General features: G+C 47.2%; 2 protein-coding genes across 5 annotated transcripts; one reads left to right on the plus strand and one right to left on the minus strand.

Annotated features, from left to right (window-relative positions):
• Positions 1–24: 24 nt before the first annotated feature.
• Positions 25–6849, plus strand: anapc2 (anaphase promoting complex subunit 2). Its single transcript, XM_085272222.1, has 14 exons — positions 25–367; positions 1087–1336; positions 1408–1720; positions 1971–2103; positions 2218–2434; positions 2921–3040; positions 3393–3510; positions 3659–3837; positions 3918–4059; positions 4176–4251; positions 4348–4551; positions 4653–4785; positions 4966–5207; positions 5708–6849. Exons 1-14 carry the CDS (start codon positions 227–229, stop codon positions 5915–5917), a joined length of 2478 nt encoding a protein of 825 aa, XP_085128348.1. The 5' UTR covers positions 25–226; the 3' UTR covers positions 5918–6849.
• A 268-nt stretch (positions 6850–7117) lies between these two features.
• LOC146576747 (ras-related protein Rab-35) lies at positions 7118–16806 on the minus strand. Of its 4 annotated transcripts, none has more exons than XM_085272223.1 (7): positions 16635–16801; positions 14449–15195; positions 12123–12173; positions 10475–10598; positions 10241–10365; positions 9483–9607; positions 7118–8762 (listed from the first exon to the last, which is right to left on the minus strand). In XM_085272223.1, exons 2-7 carry the CDS (start codon positions 14501–14503, stop codon positions 8613–8615), a joined length of 630 nt encoding a protein of 209 aa, XP_085128349.1. In that variant the 5' UTR covers positions 14504–15195; positions 16635–16801; the 3' UTR covers positions 7118–8612. The 4 variants fall into 4 exon arrangements, with proteins under 4 accessions (XP_085128349.1, XP_085128350.1, XP_085128351.1 ...); XM_085272224.1 differs by lacking the exon at positions 16635–16801 and adding an exon at positions 15647–16008; XM_085272225.1 differs by lacking the exon at positions 9483–9607 and having other exon boundaries at positions 16635–16806.
• Between the last annotated feature and the right edge of the window lie 1414 nt (positions 16807–18220).

Here is an 18220-nt window from a genome sequence, read left to right on the forward strand (position 1 = left end):
ATGACTCCTTGGCGTCAAAATCACGAAAAGAAGAAGAAGATCGTGATCACGAAGAAGAAGTAAACCCGCGATACTGAAGAACATTTAGTTCAGAGTAATAACAGAAACTGGGGCTGATTTCAAGCAATATTATTCTTAGACATGAGTAATACCCACCGGAAACATGGAGCGTGTTTGTAGATGTTCTGGAGCGACGTTATAACCGGATAGAACCTCCACAGTTTAAATGTGGGACACCGAGAAGCTGCTTCGCGGTTTGTGTGAGAAAATGGAGGAAAGTGCGATGGAACCGGACTCAGTGGAGATGTCTGGATCCGGACCGAATCCCGGGGTCGCTGAATCCTGGGAAACCGTCACTGCGGCGCTGGTGAGTGGCTTCCCACTCTGGACACCTGCAGCTATGTGACTGTAGCATAACGAGCAACCGAACTCCATTAAAAAATCTCTCGATTTAACGTTTTGTTGGTCGTAGATGTGGTTTGTTAGCAATTTGAGAGGTTTTCAGATGTCACATTAATCAGGAGAAGTTTTCGGTTAAATTCGGCTTGTATGTATCGATGTCTTCTTAATGGTCCTAATCTGTGTTGTTTCCTCTGTCTGCTTCCTACTGAGTTCATTATTGGTTATCAATCCTCATAAATGTAAAGTAAACTGTGACGTGACGTCCATAAACAGCCAAACTTACAAGTTACAAAACAGAGGTGAAACAAGTGTGTGAAAAAACGAACTTTCACAGTTAGAGAAAGACCACAAAGCTACACAAATTCAACTGTAAGAAATGTAAAATGAACACAGGTTAATAAAGCAAGTGCAAAGACTCAAAAGGAGCGCACGGAGACTCGGAGCAAGATGCAGATCAGGTCAAAAAGAAGCAAAACAACCACAAGGGTTAGTGGAATTGAACCAAAAACACAAGCTGAGACACAAACTCGTCTCCTCCAGTCTCGTGGTTTTGCTCCTCTGTACGAGGGTCATCGGTCAGTCTAAGAAATCCAAACTGAAACTGGCTGTGAAGAAACCCTGTCAGCCAGCACCAGCACGTGTGCATCCTGTGTTTGTGTAACGCTGTGTTTTGGTTGCGTTCAGGTGTCTCCGGGTAGCTCGGTGTCAGAGCAGAGCCTCTCAGACTCGCTGGCCCTGCTGAACGATCAGGGTCTGGGCCGGCTGCTGGGCAGCTGGCTGCTGGAGACGCTGCAGATGCGTCTGTCTGCCTGCGTGGTTCCCGAGTTCTGGTCTGCCCTGAAGCAGCCGGAGAACGAGATGGAGGAGAAGGACAGGGTCTGGGTTCTGCTTACGGCCTTCAGGACTCTGCTGGACAGGCTCGAACCTTTTCTGGGTGAGTGGACCATCAGAGAGTTGATGGGTTTTCTCTGTGCGCAGCATTCAAACTTCTCCTCCTCCTTACAGCTGGTTTGGAGAAGCTGGGGGCGTGGCAGGATGAGGGCCGTGGAGGTCTGTGTGGCCCAGGATCCAAAGCCCTCATGGAGCGAGCCTTCACCACCATCAGGGCCCTCCTCCTCTTCTCCCCGGCTCCCGTCCTCCAGGAGCGAGTGCTGGAGTTTTACAGCCGGACCTTCTCTGTCTACATGAACCGGGAGGGCAGCGGTGAGGACGCCACCGAGGCTCCCGGTGGCGGGGCCTGCCGGGGCTGCTGGGTCCCCGTGCAGCAGTGCTGGTGTCAGCAGGCCCTGGAACACCTGCAGGAGCTCAGCCACATCCTGTGAGTCAGGCTTTTAATTTGAAATAATTGACGTAACGAGGCAGGAAGTTGGCATTATTTCCTTGAATTTTCAGAGTAAAAAAAAAAAAAAAAAGTTGTGACTAAAATAAAATAATAATAATATAATATATAGCAAATATAAATCTTCGATCATTTCTAACAGTTGTATTTATGATGCTGAAGCGTGGCTCAGATCAGCTGTTTGTTCTCATGCAGTCTGAAACGCTGACGTCTGATTGGTTGTTTCCAGGTCGAAGCTGCAGCTGCTGGAGTGGGTGAGCTCCGAGGCCGTCACCACCATCCTCCACAAGCTCATCGAGATGCGGATGGAGCAGCTGTGCCGGGGCGAGTACGAGCGCTCCTTCCTGCTGGAGTTCCAGGAGGTGAAACATCTGCAGCATCTGTCCACGCTGAAACTCACTGCGGCCTGCTCCTCATTTACTGTGTGTGTGTGTGTGTGTGTGTGTGTGTGTGTGTGTGTGTGTGTGTGTGAGCAGTGGTTGGAGCTGGTGCTGGGCTGGCTGGCTAAAGTGTTTGCCAGTGAGGCGGACGGAGATGCCGCTTCTTCACTCCCAGCGGCCCCCGGCGGTCTCGGCGTCCAGGTGGTCCCGGGCGGCGGCTCGGTGCTGAAGCAGTGGAGGTGCCACATGCATCAGTTCTTCTGCAGGATCTATGTCAACATGAGGATCGAGGAGCTCTTCAGCATCATCAGAGGTGGGAGTCTGCAGCAGGTTTACAGATCCACGCCAGGCTGAACTCTGACCTCTGAGCTGTGATTGGACGCTGACGCCTGCTGATTCTTTAAGTCTTTTCTTTGCCGCGGAGCTCTCGTTTCCTCTACGGCAGTGTTTCCTGTCATCGCCTAGAGCTCAGCTCGAGTCAGGACGACGGAGCGTTTCAGCTAGCCACCGCTATAGAACAGGGTGGTCAAACATAAGGCCTGTGGGACAGAATCGCCCCAGGAAAGAATCCACTCTGGCCCACTGAAAGGATTCGAAAACAATAAAGAAGGGCATGAAGTTTGTAGAAAGAGCTCCCTGACAAAGTAATAAAGTAGTAGATAAACATTTAAAACACAGAAAAACGTCATTTAATCAGTTTCTGTTTGTAACAGAGCCACAGTCAAAAAACAACAATAATAATTCTCTCTCTCTGTAAACCAGATTTCAAACTCTTCTTGGCTCTTGTGCTTCCTTTCAGATTTCCCAGAATCCAAAGCTGCTATTGAGGATCTGAAGTTCTGCCTGGAGAGAACCAATCAGAGACAGCAGCTCCTCACCTCGCTCAAATCCGCCTTCGAAAGCCGCCTACTGCACCCGGGTCGGTTTCTGTTGGGGTTTATTTTTGTGACCTGATGAGTCGCGGTGGCAGATTTTTTTAAGTTAAACGCGATTCAATGTTTAAAGTCAGGATTAGAGAAGAAAACAACAATGAGATGAAGGTGGAGGAGGAAAAGAGCCCAGAGGAGGTTCAGTGAGGTGGTGAAGGAGGAGGTGGAGGCGGACCATAGAGCTGATGCAGCTGTTTAAAAACAGCATTTGTTGATTTGCTTATTTTGAAGCTGTTTTTCAGCTCGTCGTGCACACGTGTGATTTCTCAGGTCATCCTCATCATCGTGTAGGGAAGCTGGTCTCTATGGTAACGTCTGTGAAACTGACTGATCTGTCTGCAGGCGTTCACACGTCAGACATCCTCACTGTTTACATCTCGGCCATCAAAGCGCTCCGAGAGCTCGACCCGTCCATGGTCATCCTGCAGGTCGTCTCCCAGCCGATCCGCAAGTACCTCAGGTGAGTCCACGCAGGCGCCGGCGGGATTCGCTTTCAGTCCTGCTCTGATCTTTTGGCTCTGATCGTGCACTTTTTTGTGAGTAAAGTTCTACATGAGTTTAACATTTGACGTCCTAGCAGAGGATCAAACGTCCGTGTTGTGTTTCAGGACCCGGGAGGACACGGTGAGGCAGATCGTAGCCGGTCTGACCGGAGATGCAGAGGGCTGCACCGACCTCGCCTCCGAGCTGTCCCGAGGAGACCCGGTGACTCTGGAGATGCAGGACAGCGACGAAGAAGGCAACGACCCCGAGGACTGGACTCCAGACCCGACCGACGCCATGCCCGGTCAGTGAACGCACCGCGCTGAGCGCAGAGAAGGAGACCGCAGCTGAAGAGAAAGATCTTACTCGTGTGTTTGTTCTCAGATAAAATGGGCTCGAAGCGCCGCTCGTCCGACATCATCAGCCTGCTGGTCAGCATCTACGGCAGTAAGGAGATCTTCATAGACGAGTACAGAGGCGTGCTCGCCGACAGGCTGCTGCAGCAGCTCAACTACAACACGGCCAGGTACGACCGCACCAGCGCCCAGCTTAAAGCTGAGAGAAAGTGTTGGTACTTTGAACATGTCGGGTCACTGATAGCAAAGTAAACGCTCACGCCCGTCCTGTTTTCTGCGTCTTCAGGGAGATTCGTAACGTGGAGCTGCTGAAGCTGCGGTTCGGCGAGTCTCACATGCATTACTGCGAGGTCATGTTGAAGGTAAACATCTGGAATATGGATCGTTAACCAGATATTTTAGGACATTCCCTGAAAGGATGAATTTCTGAGAACGTTGTGATTACCCGATGGATGCAGGACATGGCGGATTCTCGCAGGATCAACAGCAACATCCGCGAGGAGGAGTCAAAGCTGAGCGAGGAGGAGCAGCCGCCGCTGCCCCTGTCGGCCATCATCCTCTCATCTGAGTTCTGGCCCGCGCTGAAGGAGGAGAAGCTGGAGCTCCCTCCTGTCGTCTGCCAGGCCATGGAGGCCTACACCCACCGCTACGAGAAGCTGAAGGTGGAGTTGACCCACTGTGGCGTCTCTGGTTTGGTTTGCAGTAGAAACCAAATGCACAGCTACGCTTTTACCTGCTGAGTCGAGTCCCGTTTGTGTTTCAGGCCATGAGGACGCTGAGCTGGAAGCCTCACCTGGGCTCGGTCACTCTGGACGTGGAGCTGGAGGACCGAGTCCTCACCAACCTCACGGTCTCACCCATCCAGGCTGCCACCATCATGTACTTCCAAGAGAAAAGTAAGGACTTTCATTTCAGAGCGCTTTCATGCTGTGAAATGTAATTCTGCGATGACCCCTGATGTTTTCCTGACATGGCGATGTCATGGTTGTAAACTATCGGCTCTGACATCGCTCGTTACGCTGCGTGGAGTCGAGGGAGATGCAGTTTGATCGTCGTGTACCTGCTCGTCCTCTCAGGTTCTTGGACGTTGGAGGAGCTGAGTGCGAAGCTGGGCGCCCCGAAGGAGCTGGTGCACAGGAAGCTGGCTCTGTGGCAGCAGCAGGGCGTGCTGAGGGAGGAGGCGGGCGGCCACTTCTACGTGGTGGAGAAGGGTTCGTCGAAAGAGAAGCTGGACAGAGGCGTGATGCTGATCGACAGCGACGAGGAGAGGGACTCCAACACCGCCACACAGTCCGAGCAGAGGGAGGAGAAGCTGCAGGTACGCACTTCATTCATCCTGCTGTCTCAGGGTTATTTACTTAGTTACTTTAAGTATTTGAAACCTGGCACCTGATGATGTGCCGCTTCTTTTCAGTCGTGTTATAAAAATCACTTAATAATGAATGACAGTGGGTGTTTTAGGATCACATGCTCCATAAATCACGAGCTTATTGTTGTGAACGACTTGGTGCACCCGCATGATCCCAGGAGGGTAACTCACCCCTGGTTGGGTCTCCTAAGGAGGTCTTTCATGGGAGAGCGCCTGAGAGCCGGGATCTTAGCCATTGAGGCACAGCTGTGGACAGCCCACCTCTTGTGGGAGGGGCCGTAGGGGTTCAGTGCTTTGTGAATCGCGTGGTGTATGTCTTCAGCTGTCTGGAACGTCACCGCTCTGCTGGGGAAGCAGCTCAAACGAGCGCTTCAGCCTGAAAAGTATCAGCTAGTTCTAGTTAGGTCTTAAACTCTCACAGTAAGCACACTGGGCCTCTGTCTCTGCAGCTGTTCTGGGTCTACGTCCAGGCCATGCTCACCAACCTGGACACCATGACACTGGAACGCATACACACCATGCTGCGGATGTTCGTCGCTACGGGACCCGTCGTCACGGAGATGGACGTGAACGAGCTGGAGGCGTTCCTGCAGAGGAAGGTCAGGGACCATCAGCTCATAATGTCCGGCAACGTCTACAGGCTGCCCAAATCCAACTGATGACTGTGCTGCGTTCAAGTGCGTCGGAATATGTGGAAGATTCCAGCGTTTGTTTTGCTCTGAGGGATTTTTACTAAAAGGGCTCATGGAGTAAATATGGAACAATTCTAACTTAAATTTCCTGGATTTTTCCATATGATGTGAAAGCAGCATGGATTTAAATAAAAAAAGGAAAAGCAGTGTTTGTTTTTTCAAAATAAAAGCACTTCCACTCCTTTAAGCATCAGTATGGACAGATTTGATGCTGCACCTGATGTAACTGTAAAGGTGTTTGGTGAACGCCGATGTGTAAAACTGGTTAATAAACAGAATCATTTCAAAACCACTTTCATCTGTGCCTTTTTCTAACAGCTGCAGTTCTTCCCAAAGTATAGAGCAAACATTTCAGCCTCTCCTGGTTCTCTCTGTGAGATGAAAACCACGGGCGGAAGGGCCTGCAGCTGCAACAGTGGGAACACACTCTTTGACAACAAAGAAACACCAACAGCTGCAGTTCCTCTAATGTCCAGCAGAGACTCCAGGAGCGAGTCAGTCCCCATGTTAAAGCTTTACAGCAGTAATAAAAGTGTCTGACACAAACTGATCTCTGTAGAGAATTTCCCCTTCATAATCGATTGTCCCAAAAATCAGAACAGAATTGGGGAAAAGGGCTTTTAAACACGCTGCCCCGGCTTCCTGGAACAATCTGCAGAAGGAACTGAAATGATCTGACTTGGTTACCTTGGGAGAGTTTAAGTCTGTCTCAAAGGAACGAGAGAACAGCTCTTTGACTCAGTGTGATTGTTTTTAAATGTACTCTTAATTTGATCTGTTATTGTATATTTTCCACATGGTATGGGGATATTGTATTGGTTGTAAATGTTATAGTGCTGTGTGTATTTGATGATGCCAGGTCTCTGTTGGAAATGATTTTTTTTACCTGGGTAAATAAAGGACTAATAAAAAATAACACCTGTACAGGGGACGATGTTTTTATAACTCACCTGTTTAAAGTTTGCATTGTTAGGGGCGTGGCACAGGTGACTGTCTGCTCCGCCTCACCTGAGCTGGACCTCTGAGCCGTGTTTGTACTGTTGGAGCCTTTTGGGGTATTTTAATGACATCACCTAACCAAAAACATGGCTGCTGTGAGGTCACTCTACTAAAGGTAAGTGAAATTCTAGGATTTCATTGCATACAGTCTCATCACTGCACAAAGAATCACTGAATTTATTGCTTTTATTGTATTTGGACACATTTGCTTGGCATCAGATTTACATTAAAACATGTTTTGGGATTACTGGCCTCATTCAGACTGAAATAAGGCATGCAGACAGTTTGTACTCATCACACACGTTAATGTCACAATTGAACAAACAGCTCCCTTTCACTGGTTAAATACATGTTCTGTATTAAGAAAAAATCTAAACAGTGGTTTAAGACCAAAGTTAAAGGACCATGCTGGTGTTTGTTTTTGCATGTTTTAGTTCACTGCAAATACAGATGTAGAGTTTCTCAGTGTTACTCCCTTTTTTCCACTAACATGAGAACTGGCGACTAAAGACGTGGAGCGTGATATGGCTTTCATCTTCCACGTGTCACAGAAGGTAACAGAACAAAATAGAAACAAATCCCTGCAGTTTTATCTTCAGTGAAACCTACACAACTAGAACCTGTCATTGTGAAAGGTCGCAAGGTCATTATTTTCCCACTTTCAAAACCTCTGCTGATGAGCCAACCGGAGAAAAACTGACCTAACAGGGGAGAAGCTATCGGCTTGTTTCAGACAGGATGGAGCCTGTCTGAAACAAGCCTACCACGAGATAAGTGAGTAATCATGCAAAGCCGCTTTAATCCAAAAACATGGAGGGAACGAGCAGAATCGGAGCACTTTAACATAAAAACTGATTCTCCCTAAAGCGCTGTGCAGCTGTGGTGGGAGCACAGACTCGACATGTGACCAAATCTCCGGGTTTTCCACCAATCAGGACGCATTATTGACTGACGCAGTGCCCAATCAAACACGTTTCATGCCAAAAAGGTGGACGGTGTTTGAATGGTCACCACAGAGGTCCCCGGCTCTAGAGCTCAAGCATCGGGGCCATGTTGGTGGAAAGTTCTTTGGCTACATGTGACCATGAACTGACTTCTGTCTTTGGAGAGATGAGTAAAAAAGAATCAGTTTTAATGATGAAACCAGGTTTGTTTCCTGCCGATTGAAGTGTTTGAAAATTGTAAAAGCCGGGATAGAAGCTTCATTTTTGTGGTGTAACTTGAATGAGAGTTTTACAGGTGCTGATTAAGCTGATGATCACACACCTCCTCATAAACCAGTGCAGCTCAGACTGAAACGAGTCATTTAAGGCGAGCTCAGGAATCCACTCGTTTGAATAAACGTCACAGAAATGTTTCTTCTGGTTAGCATCCACAAACCAACCTGCACATTAGTCGCTCTTTAGCTTCAGTCCAACACACGACACGCTGCAGTCTGGTTAGAAGAAAAAAAAAAAAAAGCATAAACACCAGAATGATCCTTTAGGTCATGTGACCTCCTGGCTGCTACTTGCATTCAGTGCTGGCAGACTGTAGACCCTCAGGCACAGCGAGAGCTACAGCCTGCTGTGCTGTAGCTCCACACATTCATATCTGCAGTGAGAGACGGCCTCGAAGGCGCCGAGTTCAGTCTCAGCTGAATGCTGTGGGCAGAAGCGGCGTCTCAGCAGCATTTCTTCCCCCTCTTCCTGCGGTCTCGGTCTCGCTGGGCGTTGATGTTCACCGTGTCCTTCTCCCGCTCCCGCTCCCTCTCCACTCTGTTCTGGCTCTCCTTCTTGGCCCGGAGCACCATGAGGGTGAACGCCATGAACATCTGAGCAGAGCAGCAGAAACAACACAGACTTCAGGATTATCTATCGCGGCCCCGTGTCCCACTCCCCGACCCTCAAACGGCAGCGACACCGTGCATGAAACTGTTCGTGTCACTGAAGACATTTTAAAAATAATAAAGCAAATACTCATGGATAGTAACAACAGGAAGCACAGTCACATCTGATCCTGCCTTTACTTTAGTCTCCGTTATTAAAACAGTCTGAGCGTTCCATGGTGAATATATCTGAGATCAGTCACAGGGTCCCTGCTGGTGGTTTACCAGCATTTTTATCAGCGGGATTGAGGACGAACCGCCATCTCTGCTGTTACCACAGTCTCCGTCTTTCAGCTCAAATCGAGGCTAAACAGACCCCTCCTCCTCATCGCTACCCTCTGCAGTGTAATAATGAGATGATGAGGTGCATCTTCATCTGCAGGCCTGGACCATCCAGTATGAAGGAAACCACTGCATTCAACCTGAAGCCCCATCATTATGAGACACTTCTGCGTCACTGGGCCTGGATGACAGCAGTGAAAGGACACTGCCCCCCTCAGGTCACACTGAGAACTACGACCCCACGCTCTAATTTACCTGCCTGTCATTTCAATACCAACCTTACAGACAAAACATTAGGAACAAAGGCTTTCGACCTTGTAATGGGACAAACTGCACACCAAAAAAATCTTTTTAAATCAGGATGTTAATCATTTAAAGCTTCACCTCTTCAACATTTATGTTCTCTTTGGCACTCGTCTCGAAGACACGGACACCCACCGACTCCCCAAAACGCAAAGCATCCTGGGTATCCACCTGCCTCTTGGAAGGGTCGTCACTCTTGTTCCCCACTGAGGAAAGAAGGAAAATCCATCTGTAAACGCTTCCTGCAGACGTCCCCAACCAGGGTGAAACTCAAATGCATCATAAAAAAGATATTAATAACTGATGCTGCAGGTCTGAAATGAACCAAAGCATCTCTAAGTGTCAACCCTGATTCACCTCCCCAGAGTCAGACCTGCACAATAACCTTCCTGTTTAAAATTACCAGTAAAACTTCACGTTTACTGAACCTGAGAAATCATCTGATAACAACAGTTTGTCTTAAACACAGTAGATCTACAAAAGTGTTTATGACGACTCAGCGGGACGGCACGTCTCACCATCAGGAAGTTTATAAACTGTTGGTGAGGGGAAAGAGGCTCTCCTCACCAGAGATCTGCCTGCATGATATCATAATAGATAAAATATTCGACCAGTGTTCAAGCTGACTGCATGTGGACTTTAAAACATATCCAAACTCAATTTTCCAAGTCTGGACATTAAAGTGGATAATGGAGCTGAATGAATGCAGCTGCATCTTTAACAAACCGTACGTCACCTGGAAGCAGACGGAGCCTCTCAGCAGCTTTCGGCACACCTGTGAGCAGGTCAGAGTTCACACTGAAACACTGATATTCAGGATGAGTTTAGGGTCGACCTACCCAGGATCTTGCAGACGTTGTCACAGTTCTGGGAGATTTCATTCAGCCACCTCTTAACATTTACGAACGACTCTGGATTTGTCACGTCGTAAACTATGATGACGCCGTGGGTGTTTCTGTAGTACCTGGGGACAGGTGAAGCGGAATAAACTGATGACCTCAACGATGACGCTGCAGCGGGCTGCACGCAGTCATACAAAGAAACTCGGGGGAGAAAGTTTCAGAGATCATTACGTCGAGGTGATGGTTCGAAACCTCTCCTGCCCCGCCGTGTCCCAGATCTGCAGCTTCACCCGCTCCCCGTCGATATCCACCGTCCGGATCTTAAAGTCCACGCCGATGGTGGTGATGTAGCTGCCTGCACGAGACCACACGAGAAAAAATAAAAGCCAGAGTGAGGCAGACGTGCTGCACAGCAAGGCGAGTGCAGACGCACTGAGTGCGTGCGTGCGTGCGTGTGTGTAACTGCGTGCGTGTGTGTGCGTGTGTAACTGCGTGCGTGTGTGTGTGTGTAACTGCGTGCGTGTGTGTGTGTGTAACTGCGTGCAACTGCGTGCGTGTGTGTGTAACTGCGTGCGTGTGTGTGTAACTGCGTGCGTGTGTGTGTAACTGCGTGCGTGTAACTGCGTGTGTGTGTGTAACTGCGTGTGTGTGTGTAACTGCGTGTGTGTGTGTGTAACTGCGTGTGTGTGTGTGTAACTGCGTGTGTGTGCGTGTGTGCGTGTGTAACTGCGTGTGTGCGTGCGTAACTGCGTGTGTGTGTGTGTGTGTCCTGCTGTTGCATCTGCAGGCCCTTGTTAACCCCCCCTCCCCCCTCACGCACCAACTCCACCACTTCAGATGTTTTGGCGTCCTGTCAGGAGCGCCTGGCCCACTTCCACTCGCCCCACCCGTTTACATCCTCTCCCCGCCTTCGAGAACTATATTTGATTCCCGCTGAGCGGCTGAGACACGGAGCGCCATTCCAGCCGTATGTGGGAAAAACTCTGCTAGAAACCCTCGATATTTCCCCACAGACTACAGAAACGTGGCCGAGGCTCCAAAACGGTTTCTCAGACGGGATCGCAGCTGGCCGTCACTCTGACCATCTGTGGCCGCAGCTACAGCCCACTGAACCACCACCACTCCAGCTTACATGTTTGTGATTCCAGCAAGAAAAAACCGAGCCGTGTTTCTGGCTCCGTCCTCCAGCTGTCGTGAGAACTTTTGGTCTGTCATGTCAGGACCAGACAAACCGTCCAGTGACACGCTTTAATCGACCGTGAGATGCGTGTTCCATTCGGTAAACAAGCCTGAGTGTGAATGCTGCTGGTAGCGCTTCATAACTAATGACACATTCAACGACCACGTTTCTCCAACACCTGAGCTTCCTGTTATGAAACGATCAGCAAATAAAAAAAACTGCAAATAAACTTTGGACTGTTGCTGCCTGACGCAGTCGCTTCCTCTGCTGGGATCCAACTCGTCTTTACAGCATCATCACTTTGAGATTTGGCGCACGACAGACATCTTACTCTAGTTTCACGTCGGCTTTCAGTTCAGCAACTTTCTGCTTCTGTTCCACATCCGTGGCTGTGTACCCACGCCACAGAGTGGATTCAAAACGCCGACACAGGTTATTAATATTCCTAAAGGAGGGCAGTTATTGTTTGACACTTGGGTGCGAGCACACGAGACCGTTCAGAGGAAATGGATGAAGCATTTAAACGTTTGATGATATAGACCTGCCTCTCCTGCAGCTCCTGACGTGTTAGGACAGCTCTTATGACTCCTGGAGATAAGATGACTCCTCCTGATAAAATGCTTTTAATTCTCGGCCTATAACTGGAGTCTGCTGTGTGTTTAGTGTGAGCAGGTATCACCTTTCATGTAACCAACTCACCTGAGAAGGAGTTATCTGCGAAGCGGAGCAGGAGGCTGCTTTTTCCCACATCTAAAGGGGGGAAAAGATCAGAGGGACGAGATTAATATCTGTTTGAGTAAAGCCTACTATGACCCCCACTGTAACTTTAGTGACGGCCACATACCAGCAAAACACACAGACGGGAGGAGGTGAGATAAGGAAAGTGAAACAACACAAAATAGGACAAAGGTTGAACTCGCACTGGACATGTGTGAGAAAAGCATCTGAAGAAAACCTGACAGAGGAGAGCCGACGAAGCAGGAAGACGTCGGGCTAAACGGAGAAATCGATGGGAAAGTTACAGTTTTCTCAGAGCATTAAAGTGTTAGAGACTACACGCCTGTAAAAACAAGTCCTGCATCTGCTTTGCAGGCTGGATGTTTGCAGCTGACACTTGTGCTGTCTATCAAAATCAGATTCCAGAAGCTGGAGAAAAAAAAAAAAGAAAAATCACTGCTTGGTTCAATCATTTAAGCGGTTTTCCAAAACAAGACTGGACTAGACTCGTTCAGCAGGCTCGGAGATGGAGCTCGTTTATCAGGAACTAAAACCTCTGCCTGCTACGCCTCAAACAGATGGACGATAAACGTGACAGCATTACTCCTCACAGAAACAGCTCTGCCAACGAAAGGCACGAGAACTATGTCGAGCTGAAAACTGGAAACTCGCAGCAGCTTCCTGAAACCGTCTTTCCATCCAGGCACGCGTCTCATGTGCAGCGATGAAATCCACCCACTGCTCTAAAATAAGTTCCTGCAGGGAAGAAGGTGACCGACAGTGACTCAGCACCTCCTGCAGGAGGCCTGACACCAAAAGCCCTGAAACTACAACATTCGATCAATAACTGGAGCCTGCTCTCTCCAAAGCAGAGGACCAGGTCCGTTTGTTTTATGGAGTCATCTTTGTTTTACTACGAGCTTGGAGAGAGTTTGTTTTCTTGTTCTCGTGCTGAGAAAGTGACATTAAACGAGTTTTCCTGGGAACGCACTCCCAGCACAAAACCAGGCTCTGCTGAGGCCCGCGGTGCTGGCATCCCAACATGCTTTGCAGTGTCTGAACTCGGACTTTGTGCTTTCAAACAACATCTGGATTCATGAAATGTTAAAGTTTAATTATCATTATTTTTATTTAGGTACTCAGTCACTCTTACTGGTTTGAGATATATCACACCACCCCAGTCCTGGACTCTTTATTTTATCGATGACCTTTTAAACTAAAAGCTGTGCTCCGCCCCTCATGGGGCCTAATCTGCAGCCAAAACACAGAAACATTCACACATGCATCAGACACGCCCACTACAGCCGAGTCCGATACCAGAGCTGTGACGTCTTACACACATCTATCTACGTTTCATATCTGAGACATTGGAGCACATTAGGAGATAAGGAAGACAAACAACATCACAAAAACAGTGAAAGACCTCCTGTGGAACATGATCCCCGACTGCTCTGTTTCACAGTTTTTTCTGCTCTTGGATCTGTATGATGTCATAAAGAGGTGATCTCTCTAATCTGGAAAGCTCCACCCACCCAAAGCTCAAACCGGGCAGCCAATCACAAGAAAACTGATTTTAAAGGGGGCGGGGTTTAAACAGCTTGTTTCAGTCAGAGGACAAACTGAAGGCCCGCAGCAAGGCTCAGTATGATTTAAGGGGGGGATTATTTTGAACTGTGAATCATGCAAAGCTGCTTTAGTTGCGTCGAGAAATAAAATTATGGCGCTATAAATAAATGAATGTTTAGTCCTTAATCCAGCCTTGCATCTGGGCTGGCATGAGCTCAGGATTAATCTCTATGAACTGTGCATAATATATTAGAAAACAAAGATGAATTTTAACTTTAAATCACATAAAGCTACTCTAACTGCAAGGATAAGCACATGGAGCTGGGAATGAGTACAGGTCCTCTTTAAAGCAAGTCTATAAAAGCAGGCAGTAAGAAGGCAGTGAGTCTGTGAGGGGTCCCGAGGGCTACAACGCCAACACCTTTGAGATTCATGCAGTCAAGCTTCTTTCACATACAGGTGAAAACCAGACCAGGTGATCGGCAAAAATCAGCTAAAACCAATTCTGAAACAAACTGGAAGCCAGGACAGGGATGGTGCGATTTCGACCAGTAAGACCTCCCCAGTTCATCAGTATGGAAACGTTCCTATTAATAGGTTTATTATGGTTCTACTGGCCCACAGAGACAGCAGCCTAAATGTACTGGAAGTGTCTGTTCACACATCTGTTTCTTGCAGGGCTCCATTAAAAAAAGAAAAGCTTTGACTGCAGAGAGATGTAAACAAGTTAAAATGTACTAACTGGAGTCTCCAATGATGAGCAGCTTAAAGAGATGATTGTAGTCCTTCCCTGCCATTTGGATGGCCTTGTTTTGGATTTCCAAGTAAAACCAGTTTCATAGGAGGAAGGTGAGCTTCCTTCCCTCCAAGTGCACATGCGGCACTCGCCTTGTTCCGCCTCCAAACGCTGACCACCTCAAGAGTTTGTCCAGAAATCACAGGTTCGCTTCCCCTTTGGGTGTGAGGACATTTCCAGTTACACTCTAGTTTCAGTTCTGATGTTCACATCGTTTTAAAAGCGAAACCGCAGCAGCCGGCAGAGTAGGTGGCACTTCTCGAGAGCTCTGCATTTATGATTCACGCTTGACGGCGAGGGCCGGCACCGTGGTTCCACCTTACTTCCAGTTCCACCCAGCGACACTCCTGTGGGGGATTTCCAACAACTCCTCCACAGTTGTGTCAGTGCAGCTCCAGCACTCCTCTGGATGCTCAGTCTTCACATGTACGGCTCCAGGATGGGCACATTTGGCATTTTGTGGTAGTGCTGATCATAAATCCCGTTACTGCCCTTCTCCTCAGAATTCCTGCCCCTCACCTCTTTTTTTTTGGTTGTTGCACTTGAAAGAAACTAAGATGTTCCTCTTTTTTTAACAGCAGCGGTTACATCTGCAGAGGTTTCTTTGACTCAATCCCTTCGGTTCCTCTGGTGGTTGGCTAAAAAGTCACCCGTTCCCTGTTTCATTGCACGAGGAGGGTTCACCAAAAGGAGCTAAACAAAAACAAGGAGAAAAGGTAATGAGAAGTCAGACCAAATCACATCAGACTTCACAACTTTTTGCTTGCTGTGTCCCGCCTTAACTCCCTGCCTGTTACTCGAACAGCAGCTGAGTCACTAAATATAACTTCCTATTCCTGCTGTATCCACCCCCATCCAATGCCTTATCTGTGTTAGCAATATCAGCAGCTCACTGACGGCCATCGTCCAGATTTGGTTGTTTTTCTAAATTCTTCAGGTAAAACAGCGGAGCTGAGCTGGCTGCTGCTGGGTTCGCTTTCCGTGAAAACAGGAAAGGCTGGACTTCGCTAATGCGAGCTAATCCAGCCCCAGGACGCTGTTCTGTCGTGAGTAGAGCGACGCCAATCTCCACTCCAACAAACGCACATTTAAATGTTCGTAATGTGGCGGCAGAATCAATGCCTTCAACAATAAAACTACTCACCCCGGAAAGTCTTGGACCGATCGGCTTTGATTCGGCTCACATCAAGCCCCCAAATGTATACGTGATTCAATAAAGAAAAATAAACCTAAATTTAAAGTAACGGACTGGCTCCTTTAACTAGACTTCAACAACCATGTAAAGGCACAGCAAATTATTGAATAAAAGTATAAATTACGTGCAACCTTGTGTGTCTATACATGCCGAATTGAAGTATAATACATAACGTTGGAGCAAAGAAGTCCCAAATCTGTGTGACTCAGGTTTAAAACGCTTGGGCGTAGAAAACTGATGTTTTCGCTTAGATTTTTGAAGCAGTTTGGCAGATAATTCCATCAAACATTAGAAGAGATGGCTATTGGTCTGTGGATGGCCTCAGGTCACTGATTCAGCTTTAAAAATCTTTAACGGCCGTTACTGGCAGTTTCTGACCCGCTGCTGGGACAGCACGTTCGAAAGTCTCTTATTGCGCGAGCGTTTGTAGCTTTTGGTGGAACGACACGCCTGACTCCACGCGAAATATATTCATTTTTCGTTAAATGAAATCAAACTATGCCAATCCAAGACTTAGAGTCACTTGTGAAAACATTGTAAAAATGAATCAGGGACGTGCTTCAATACGGCACAAATAAAATAACACAGTGCTGGCGTTAAACTGTAGTTTTGTTCAGAGCTCGATGGTTTTAACGGCCAAACCACCGACCTGTTAAGGCACAAACGGGACAAAACTGGTGAATAAATAAATATTAACGTTAATTTAACGGGTGTAAATAAAGAAGAAAGCAATGACCGCTCGTTATAAGGCTAAATGTGTATTTGGTACTGGGTGTACCGCTGCAGACTAGCAAGAAAACGTTTAAACTTCCAGATTTGTTCATCCAGCCTGGAGTGACGGTGTCCGGGCCCGACGCTGGCCTGCCAAGACGTCGGGAAACTTCAGTGCTCGGAGAAACTTTCAACCCGCCGCCGTTTATTTAAAAAACGAACTTACTGTGGTCATGATGCGGTGCTTGGCCGGTGGGTCATGCTCACAGACCGGTGCTACACTCTGACTTGTGCCCGTTGATTCCGCTGGCTCGCCGCTCCGACGGTCGGACCGTCTCCCTGCCGACCACACCTGACTGACTGCAGCTGATGACCCACTCTCATCATCTGACGCTGCGTTCACGGTCATGTGGGAAAACCCTGCACCCTTCAACCGCAAAGTGCACACCGACACAGAGTACTACAGCTGCTCTTTCTTTCGTTTTATAATATCTAATCAAATCATCTTTACCCATGTACTGAAACATATGATAAGGAAACAAGCCAGGGGCGTCCAGCATACGACCGGGGGAAACAGATCTGCCCCACAAAAGGGTCCAATCTGGCCCTCGTGGACTATTTTTTCAGATTCTCAATTTAAAATTTCCACATTGTCTATTTTATTTCATGCATTTAATGTACATAATTCACTTACTTGCTGCATATAATGTCCTCCTGTATATATTCACTTAATGTACATAATGTTCTCTCTCTTTCTGCACAGCCAAGGAGCATGTCAGGATACATTTCACTGCTGCGTGCTGTACTCGTATAACTATGGATGTGACAAAGAAAGATTCTTGAACCTTGGAGGGTTTTACAAAATATTACAATTAAAAAAAAATCTTCACTTGGAAAGAATCATGAGAGTTTGAATCATCATAGGTTTTACAGCCTTCTTACTGACAAATACTTACTGTTTCCCCCATTACAAATGAACCATTGAATGAATTGTTTATTTTCTACAGTGGGAGCATAGTTACAAGAATAATAACAATAATTTCACAGTAATAACTTAATAACACAGATTTATTTGTTAAAGTTAAAACATGGGTAGTGATGCTGATTTATCTTTGAAAGGGTAAAATTAAGAAAAATTAAAGAGAGAGACAGAGAGAAGTAAATGAATAATAAAATCAATGCAGAAAGACAAATAACGTACAATCAAAGGTGAAAAACAGATGCAAAATGGTCACTATGACACTTTAAAATGACCCCAAAGCAACTAAAAGAATTACAAAAATTACTGAAAGGAGGAGTCTGGAAAGAGGCTCAAACCCATCAGACAAAAAGGTCAAATGAAAAGGACGTAGGGTGAGTACAAAGTACATAATAAAACTACAAAGACACAAAAATGCAAAAAGCAAGTCCACTGGAATGACATGCTGTTAATGAGCTTTCCCTCTGTGATCAGTAAAGAGTGAATGCTAAAGAAATGTAACCAAAACGAAAATTCACAGTTTGAACTTTAACCAAAATATTTGAAACACGGAGCTCAGAATCAGAACTTGTCTGTGTCGTGTGTGAAGTCAAAGTAGTGAGAAACACACACTGAACGATGGCGTGTCACCAGTTTTAGTATTACAACAGCAGCTTCCGCTTATGTCCGGTCACACCAAGATTTCCGCTGGCAGGTCACTTTTTTACCAACAAAAAAGTATTTCACAAGAAATTCTACGGACATTTAAAAAGCTGCTTAAGAAACGAAGCCAAAGGAAAAATGTCACAAACGACTGCAGGAAATAAATCAGCCGGGTGACCCACATACACGTG

The sequence above is a fragment of the Mchenga conophoros genome, linkage group LG4 (assembly GCF_057382185.1).
Source record: "Mchenga conophoros isolate Kocher_MC1m ecotype Shallow Benthic linkage group LG4, M_conophoros_male_GT1.1, whole genome shotgun sequence".
Taxonomy (NCBI): Eukaryota; Metazoa; Chordata; class Actinopteri; order Cichliformes; family Cichlidae; genus Mchenga; species Mchenga conophoros.